The sequence below is a fragment of the Xiphophorus maculatus genome, chromosome 2, assembly GCF_002775205.1.
Source record: "Xiphophorus maculatus strain JP 163 A chromosome 2, X_maculatus-5.0-male, whole genome shotgun sequence".
NCBI lineage: Eukaryota > Metazoa > Chordata > Actinopteri > Cyprinodontiformes > Poeciliidae > Xiphophorus > Xiphophorus maculatus.
The window spans coordinates 7,698,217-7,708,213 of NC_036444.1; the positions used below are offsets into that span (position 1 = coordinate 7,698,217).

The following is a 9,997-nucleotide window of genomic DNA, read 5'->3' on the forward strand; positions in this document are numbered from 1 at the left end:
AAAAACACCTTAAACTCCTTACACTTGTTCCCTGTTGCTAGTTTTTTTTAGGACATTAGTCCTAAATGACCTTTACTCTAAATAAGCTAGAGTATGAGCATTGTCAGGAAAACATAGTCTTGTCAAACTATCCTTTTGGAAGATGATTTTGATAATGGTTAAAGGGCTAAATTGTAGTGTTTGTATGACTTATACAATACATATGGGCAATATTTACATTTTATTGCTAATTTGTATTTACTTCCAGACGGATACAATTTGAGAAATTCAACATTACATAACATGTTAGCTATAGTTTAAGCAAAAGGGCAGGAAAAAAAAGATAACTTTGTATTTTCAAAGTTGGAATCTGCAAGCCAAAGCTTTGGAAATCCTGATTAGATCTTTTTTGATTTGTTCTAAGACACGGGACGCATTTCAGCTAGGTTATATTTGTCAAGATGAGTAAATAAAATCACATTGTTCTAAGGTAATTCTTGCCACCAGCAGGAGTTGTGCTGCAAAGTCATTGTAAGTTTATAAGGGAGGTTGATGTAAAGCTGGGGATGATAATGAGCGAGTCATAATAGAAAAAAATAACACACCAGCCGTTCCCACAGTGGCAATCAAGCAAGCCAAGTCATCCAAGGTGACTCATACTGTTTGACAAATTAGAGTTGAAATTCTCCCTCTTTCTGAAACCCATATTGATGAAACAGAAGTGAGCCTTTGTCATTTTAGCTTTGGATGAAAGCTTCAAAAAGTACTATTTCAGGTAATTCTATGAGCAACACTTTGCATGCCAAGCAGCACCTGAGTTCTTTCACAAAAAGGTTTACTGTAGTGCATGCTTCTTATTTCCACATAATGTGTGTAAACTTGTATCCCGATTGTTTTTCTATGTGGGAAGAAAAAAAAATACAAGTAGACAACAACGGTGGGACTAATATGTACAGTAGGGAAGGTTTCACGTGCAGAAAGCTGACATTAGTCCATGTTTTACGTTTCACTGAAAGCTTTTTTCCTCCTCTTTCTGTTTCTCTCTTGCTGTCTCTCTTTCCCTCTCTCTATGGCTTTTATCAGATATCTGCCTTTTAGTACAGAGCAATGATAAAGCAGTCAGAGTGGCTGTGAGAGAACGCGGGTAGTCTAAAGCTCCATATCTTCAATCGGAGCACCTCCTGCCTCTTAAGAACATTAGTAAGGAAATTAAACTCTCAGAGTCTTCTTAACATCGCACCAATCTCTGTCGCTGAGCAGCTGCTCGAGCATGCCATGATCAAAATGTGACTCTGAAATCCCCTCACAGCTATTCTCTGTCGAGGTCTGGGTGATGCAGAAAGTCAGTGCCTTTAGGTCTGACTTGTACCTTGTGTGGCTTTTACTGTACCGTACACGTGACGGTTTATGTTCATTGCTTTGTCTTTTGTGGCCTTGCAGTTGTCACCAGGTTCAGAGGATGATGACGGTGAAGGGCCCGTCAGTGAAAAACTTGGTCGTATCCAGTTCAGCATAGGCTACAGCTTCCAGAACACAACCCTTACCGTCAAAGTTCTCAAGGGCCAGGACCTGCCAGCCAAGGATTTCTCCGGCACCTCGGACCCTTTTGTCAAAATCTACCTGCTGCCTGACAAGAAGCACAAGTTGGAAACCAAGGTCAAGAGGAAGAACCTCAACCCCCACTGGAATGAAACCTTCCTCTTTGAGGGTTTGTCATATTTCCAAGTTTTAAAGACCTGAAATGTAATGTTGATCTCATTGGGTTCTGTAATTTTCTCTGGGCTTAAATGTGAATCTTAAAGGGGAAAATTCACATTTTGCATGTTTTTAGAGACAAAAATAAATCTTTAAAATATAAGTAAAAACTGATTTAATTTTTTTTAAGTCAGTTTAATAAGAATATGCCAAATAAGGTAAAGTTAATGCATCAATTTTCAACCCTTTCTAGTTGAAAGATGCAGTAACACTTTATTTGGAGGGGTGCGCGTCAGACTGACGTGACAGTCATAAATATGATATAACACCTGTTATGTACATAAAGGAGTCTTCATGAATCTTTGACTCTTGTCATGAAGTATCATTTGGTAATTAATGACACTTTAATGCAAAGTTGTACTAAAACCTGTATGAAAAGTCCAGTAAAAGTGTCAACCTTGCATTAAAAGTGTCATTATTTACAGAATGAAACTTCAAGACAACATTCATAACCATTCATGAAGACTCTTCACGTTCATAACAGGTATTATGTTATGCTTATGACATTATTATATCAGTCTGATGCACACCTCTTCATAATACAATATTATCGAAGATGATTTTTTGATTATAATCAGTACTGTGGCTGTGTGAATATGTCTCCATCAAGATGTAATATATTTCCATTCTTGCAGCTCAAACTCTCTCAGGTTGTAAAACTCTAAAGCTCTATTCATGTCTACTAACAAATTCCTGACTAGACTGATATCTGGGCTTTGACTTGGTCACTCCTTAACATTAACTTTGCTTTTTATGAACCATTTTTTGTGAAGTTTTGCGTCATACTTGAGGTTGCTTTTCTAGTTTGGTTATAAACTCAGATCACATGAACTTACAATTTTTCTCGGTTTATCCCTTGTGCCGTTGGCTGAATTCCAGACTAGATTTGTACGCTCTTTAGAAATTTCTTTTTTTCTTATTTGACATTCTTTGACATTCTGCCATGCAGTTTTGATTTGTAAGAAACCATGGAAAACATTTCTTAAAGCACACTCTCTTCTCTCTGAGCACTGGAACCTTTAACTCCCTCAGATTAGACGTAGATGTGTCTATGGCTTCTCGAACCAGCCTTCTTTTCCTGGTCACTCACTTTGTAAGGACCGCCAGCTCTAAATAGATTTAGACATGTCCCAAACTCCTTCCATCTTTTAAAAGATTAATTTAGCTCAACTCTGTGGGATGTACATTGACTTAGAAGTGATTTTTTTCAGACTTATAGTTTCCCATTAAATAGCTATGCAAGTTTGTTTAAAAAGTAATAAAACTTACCAATCATTTTGTCTTTGAGAGCAGTTAAATATTTGATTTTTGAGATTTCTTTTATAATTGTACAAGCGCAATGAGATGGATCAAATTACACTTTTGTGATTAGACTGAGTCAATGTTGAAATATAAAAAAATATATTCATCTTAATTTTGGGTAATTTTATACCCTACATTGAGCTTTTATTAGATTTTTTTCTCATTTTTCTGCTCTTTTATCTCAGGTAATTTCATCTGCAACATTTTACTTCAGCGACAGTTTTCTACCTGATTAAACAATCAAAAACCTTAAAATTACAAAGATAAATGAAATGCTCTTGTAGAGTAAATGGATTGTTTGAGCATAGAGTTTTGAAATGAGCATAATTTTTGCTGTTAATGCTGATTTTTTTTTTTATTAGTGTTCGTGTATTGGAGGGGAAAAATGGCAGAAATACATAAATACTTTACTGTAACCTCTGTATCAAACAACAACAAAACTGACAATGAATTCATGTTTACAGAAAACATTATAAAAAGCTAATCTATTTTAGTTATTTTATAAACTGTAGGAATAGTTATTGTTTGAGAGGAGCTTTTTGTGTGAATATGTCACAGTTGTGTTAAAAATGTACTTGTTTAATTTTTCTTACACCATAAACAATAGCAACCTCAATCCTATATATTTTAAACAGTCTGAATGTATAACTAAGAAGCTGGCATTGTGAATAGAAATGTAAATATTGTGTTAATTTTCCACCTGTTAAGACACTGCAGTTTTCAGACCATAAAACTGGTTTCTTCGCTTTTTTTCATCAAGTAATACAGAGATAAAGCTAATTTGCAGCAAGCTTGGCAGATTCCACAAAGACCTGTTTCTCGATTTAAAAGGAGCTTTGTGTTAGTTGTGTGAAAACTCAATACCAAAGTGTGAAATTAGAGCAAGTTTTTTATTGATTAGACCTCCAGCCTAGAAACAGCAGACCAATATTCTGTCTTGCTGTAATAATAATCATCATCTTGTAAGCTGCCGAGGCTGTTTGTCATCAGCAAAGACAAAAGTGCTTTTTTCTTCTTGTTTTTATGACTTTTGAGATGGGCTGACAAAATAGGGTGGAATATTCTCAAACCTTTTCCATACCTACAGCCCTTTAAGCTTGTATGCGATTAGTTTTGTGACAGCAGTACAGCTTATGCTCCACGCGTTGGCATTTTTGTCATATTCTTCCCTGGAAGCATGTTGCACATTACTGTTCCCTCTGTACTGTCAGGAACATGCTTTTCGCAATCTGCCACTTAGCTGTGCCTCTCCGCCCACAGTGTTATCTGCTTCCTGTGTCTGCTTTAGGCTTCCCTTACGAGAAGGTGAGAGAACGCACTCTCTACCTCCAGGTGTTGGACTACGACCGCTTCAGCAGGAACGACCCCATCGGAGAGGTGTCAATCCCCCTGAACAAGGTGGAACTGGGCCAGCTGAAGACCTTCTGGAAGGAGCTTAAGCCCTGCAGTGATGGCAGTGTAAGAGGGCCGTTAGACAGAACTACGGCTGATGCTCACTTTTAATCCCAGTGTAATTTGTTAAAGCAAGTGTGACACGGTTGGTCGCAGCCTTCATCATGTTTGATGTGATTTTTGGGTGAGCAATGATCATAACTAAGCCAGCCCGGTCACTGGACCATCTGTATTTGGCACATGGAGTTAGAGCAGAAAGGGCAGTGATGTAACATTGCACAACGAGGCAGTGAGTAATCTGGAGTTTGATATCCCCTGATGAAATCTGATCTTAGACCGGATGATTCACACTCCATTGTTTTTTGGGGGTTTTTTTGTGTGTGTTCGTTTTTGCAGGGGAGACGAGGCGACCTGCTGGTGTCTCTCTGCTATAATCCCACTGTCAACACCATCACTGTGAACATCATCAAAGCACGCCACCTTAAAGCCATGGATATCGGGGGCACCTCGGGTAAAATCTTTGCTTTGTTTGTCCCAGTCTTAAATCTATGTTTTTCAGTTTGGCGCCTTTGCCTTGACTTTCAAAGTTTTGAGGTTTTAATTTGAATTTGTAGTACAAGGTACTTACTGACCGGTCAACACAGAAGGAAGAGTACCTTGCTAAGAATTTCTTTACACTTTTTTTCATATTACAGTGGCAAAAGGTCTCCTCACTTTTAGTACTAATAAAAAAAAATCGAGCGCTTTTAAAGAATTGTTCAAATCAAAGAAAGTACTTTCGATGCGCACCAATGTTTTCACATTAAGTGACCGAGGAAGTCAGCATTAGTCTTTACTCCTTGCACAGCAGGACTGAAAAATGATCACTGAGCTGCAGCTCTTTCTGTCTTTATAAATTTACAGACTTTTATTTGTCAAAAGTCTATAATTCCCAGAATTTGTTTCTTTACATCTTCAAAATAATGCCGTGCTTTGTGTTGGTCTGTCATGTAAAATTCCAATAAAATGCACTGAAGGTTGTAATTTGACAAAATGTGGAAAAATTCAAGGCATTTGAATACTTTGGTACTCTAGTCACTGTCGTCTGTTCATAGTCACAGCAGAAAGGTGACATTACATCAAGCATATCTTTTGACCTCTATCTGCCTGTATATCTATGACGATCTTGAACCTCCTAGCTAAATGTGCATCAGAACACTCTGGTCTCTTCTGGTTCAAAAAAAAGTATCCAGTCCTGCTGTGACACACTTTCTGTACAATTTTTTTTTTGGTAAAACTAGAGTTTCCTGCAGTTACTATTACCAGATATAAAATTGCTCCAGAATTTGCTGTATGAATCCCAAGCCCCATTTCCATAAATACTTCCTCATTTGTATGTTTGCTAGCTCAGGGAATAGGTTGACCTTGAGCTCAATCGAGGTCTCTGCTTCCCTGCTGCCTTTCCTGTCTATAACAATCAAGAGGGTAATTGCAAAGTTGACCCTGAAAGCAAAAAAAAGAGTAAAAAAACATCCATAGGCATTTTCTTAGTTACCCTTGCGAAAACTTGAGCTCTTTTATGTCCTTTCTGCAGACCCTTACGTAAAGGTGTGGCTCATGCACAAGGACAAGCGTGTTGAGAAGAAGAAGACGCCGGTGATAAAGCGCTGTCTGAATCCAGTTTTCAACGAGTCCTTCCCCTTTGATGTCCCTGCCCATGTGCTGAGGGAGACTACCATTATCATCACCGTCATGGACAAGGACAGGCTTAGCCGTAACGATGTTATTGGCAAGGTAATTTATGACATGAACTTCTGCGGGGAGTCTGCAGAGATTTTTAGATAGGTGTCATGGGTTAGCTTGGTGTGTTGAAGAGTCTTAGAGACAACAGTGCTTGTGGGCCAAGAAAGTAAAAACAAACTAAAGACAAATTAAGCAGAAAGTAAAAACAAACTAAAGACAAATTAAGCAGAATGACTTATTTTATTTTAATTTCTTTTTATAGGAAAGGAATATTATTCAGTGTAGTTCCAAAACTTAAGAGATTTTGCATGTTTGCTCAAATTGTCCTGTTGTTAGACAAATCTGGTCTAATAACAGGATTTGGGTCACTTTCTTTCAAACTGCCTGCTGGATTTAGCAAAGCTTAATTGAATTCAATAAAATCTGATTTGGTTGCAGTGAGTTGACTTTTCAATCAAAGTCTCTGGATAGACACGGTTCTGCTTATTATAAAAGCTTGGTTATGAAAAGATAAATACTTTGGATTGTACTTTCTGCAAATCATCAATTGCCTGTGTGGGAGGGGTCAAATTTCTGCAAGCAGGGTGGCTGAAAAGTGTAGAGGGACAGTTTCAAAGAAACACCAACGTTGACCGCAAGGCCAAAGCTTCACTTTGCACATCCTGAAGCTATTTCTTCCTTAGACAAGCCACACTTACAGGCTCAAATATCCAGTTGATGTTAAAATTACCTTAAGTCACTAGATGGGGCCTTCTACTGCTGTTAATGGTTCAATTTTGCTCTGAGTTAGGCAAATGTCACCTGTTGTGAACTTGAGCAAACAGGTTTTGTCATGACAAACCATGCCACTTTTAAGAAATTTGAACAATTCTATTGAACAACACCAACCAGCTGTCTGATCCTGTGTATGAGTTAGCATTAAGCTTGCATTAAGATACTTAAAAACTTACAGAAAATTTAGAGTAAAAGCTAAAACTCTCTCCTTTGTTTGAATACTGACTATTTCAACCTCTAGCTTCATTAATTTAGGTAACAATGGCATTAATAATGCGATGCCTATTAGTAATACAGCCTGTGAGTGAACAGGGACAGCTATTACTGCTTCACCTCACTGTTTTTTGACTTATTTCTGTTCTTCAGCATTAACTGATACCAAATACCAACACACGTGAAGACATATTGACTTGGAAGAGATGGACCATACATCTTTAAATTTTTTTCCTCAGTAGTTTACAAATTTTCATGAAGTGTGCATAATTGTTTCTTTCCCCTCTCTCAGATCTACCTATCGTGGAAGAGCGGGCCAGCAGAAGTAAAGCATTGGAAGGACATGCTCGCTCGGCCGCGTACTAACGTCGCCCAGTGGCACGCTCTTAAGGCCTGATCGCACCACCCAGCTTCCTCCATGGCCACTTCCCGTCTCCTACTTCCCACCCCTCTTTTCTCTCCCCTACTCCCGCTCCCGTCCTTATGCACAAGACTGACTTGCTGCCAGGCTGCGAAACACGGGTACAATTAGCCATCTGCTCTCTTAAACCTTTAAACTCTTCTCCATTTTCTTTTAGAATCTCAATTTCCTCTTCCACTTCTCTCTGAATTTCTCTCCCCTTGAGCTGTTGTATGTTTTTTCTGTGTCGCCACTTTGCCAATAGTCCCCCTGTTTCTGACTGTCTGTATGTCTGTCTGTCTTTCTGTCCTTATGCAATCGGCCCATGGAGGTCTAATGATCTGTTTATTTGTCGCTGCAGTCCCTGACCAGTTAAACAAGTTGGTATCTTAGAGAATCATAATAATTTGAACTCATTTGATATTGTCGTATAAATAGTACAGTTATACAATATAATACATAAGGCACTGTATGAACATACAAGTGGATGTCAATAAATTACAACACCATTGTATTGTTAATTTAGTGATTCAGCTCAAAAAGTGAAACTCACTGCATACCAAGTCAGTAAACTAGAGTATTATATATTTCCAGTCGTTATGTCTGTTAATTTCGATGACTGTGATGTACAGCTAATATGAACCCCAAATTCAGTTTCTCGTAGAAGTAGGTTATTACATAAGACCAATGAAAAAAAGTAATACAGCATTGTGGTGCTACAACATGTACTGTATGTACTCAACAATTGACCGGGGCCACCAGCCTGTGGCTCTGCAGATGTATGCGCCAGCCTGCAGTCCATCCTCATTGTTGGCTCTGGAGGCTCGACAATGTTTGAGCTTCAGACCAGGAGAGTTTGCACTTTTGCCATATTCTGCTGGAAAAATAAAATCTGCACTTCTATAAACCTCGTCAGCAGAGTGAAACATGGAGTGCTCTAAAACCTTTTTGGTAAGCCTCTCTCCTGATGTTGGACTTTATAAAATACTTTAGAACAACCTCAACCAGCTTGAAATCTGTGCCTCTTCCCTTTATCTCCAGTCTCTGGGACCTTGATTTACCAATGAAAAATAAAATCTGCTTTTCTAATGAAGAGAGGACTTTGGACATGTCGTTTTTAAGAAGTATTTGTCAGTGTCTTGCATTCAGCAGTGTCTTAACACAGGGAAGGTAACAGTTGCAGATTATATTCTGGAAATGACTGTGTGCAGTGACTCTTAACACTCTGACTCCAGCCACAGTCAATCCCTTGTGATTCTCACCAAAAATCATAAATGAGCTGGAATCCTCTCAAGGCTTCAGTTATCCCTGTTGCCTGTGCCAGATTTTCTGCCACCCTTTTTCCTTCCACTCAACTTTTCAATTAGCAGCACACTCTTGTGGTTTGCCACCTTTGTACAGAATGTCAGTCTCTGTCTGCTGCTATATTCAATTTATTTGAGAAACAGAAATGTGGGTTTTCATTAGTTGTAATCAGTAATGATCAAAATAAAGAGACATAAATGCTCCAAATATATAATCTTTGTAGTGAATCTCTATTAGTTATTAATTTTATTAATTAATTAACTTTTCTGTGACATTAGGATGCACCTGTACCCATCTTATGAAGATATAATTTAACTATGTAGACTGGCAGGGTTTCACCTATGAACAATAGTTAACTATATCTTAGCCATATTCTGTCACCTGTTTCCCTGTTTCATTAGTCTTTTCATTGACCCTACTGTTCTCGTTATTTGTCTCAAGTGTATTACATTTTTCTCTCATAGCAAACCTTTTCTCCTTTACTCAAGAATGGTTTAATGTTCAGCCAAAGTCTTTGAAAGTGATCGATAATCGGTTTGTGATGAAACAAGCTGAACTCAGGATGGATTTGTTCACACTGTTGTCTCTTCTCTTCCTTCTATTCTCCTCTCTGTACTCTTTTTTCCTCTTCTCTTCCTTCTGGCACAATATTAGTGACTTACTTTGCCCCACCACTCCTCTCACAACAACCCTCTTTCTGGAGCCTTCCTTGTCGTCTGTGTGCTGTGGGTGCTGTGCTGTAGCTCCAACAAAAATAGAGATTAAAAAAAGCAACTAAACTTTCCAAAGCTGGGAAAAGAGGGGACACAAACTTGTGACATGGATTCGTCCCGATTTTTCCAGAAAGAAAAAAAAAAGACATGGAGAGAGAAAAAAGAAGATGAAATCCTAGGATGTCACTTTTCATGCATCGCCAACCGAGGAAACTAATTGAAATCTTCCAATGTTCACAGAAAAATCAAGGCTGAAAGCAAAGTCTGTGCACATGGAATCAGCTGTGTGCACACACTTCTCTTCGCCCTTTGCTCTTCTGTCATGCTGGTGGGTGTCCACCTCCAGCAGGTTGGACTGTACAGTTAGACTGCTGTGTTAATGTATGCCTTCTGCCAGTTGAGTGTGCATTTACAGGAGCAACACACTGAACTTTACAGAAAT

General features: G+C 38.5%; 1 protein-coding gene across 4 annotated transcripts in view; it reads left to right on the top strand.

Annotated features, from left to right (window-relative positions):
* LOC102223655 (synaptotagmin-7-like) overlaps positions 1–9,699 on the top strand; it is a 35,999-nt gene extending 26,300 nt beyond the window's left edge. For 3 of the 4 annotated variants that reach the window (XM_023348343.1, XM_014471747.2, XM_023348342.1), the window contains 5 exons: positions 1,420–1,687; positions 4,325–4,494; positions 4,825–4,939; positions 6,002–6,201; positions 7,430–9,699. In XM_023348343.1, coding sequence (XP_023204111.1) covers positions 1,420–1,687; positions 4,325–4,494; positions 4,825–4,939; positions 6,002–6,201; positions 7,430–7,534 — 858 coding nt within the window. In that variant the 3' untranslated portion in view covers positions 7,535–9,699. The remainder of the gene's footprint in view (positions 1–1,419; positions 1,688–4,324; positions 4,495–4,824; positions 4,940–6,001; positions 6,202–7,429) is intronic. The other variant, XR_001351223.2, reaches the window with a different exon arrangement.
* The last annotated feature ends 298 nt before the right edge of the window (positions 9,700–9,997 follow it).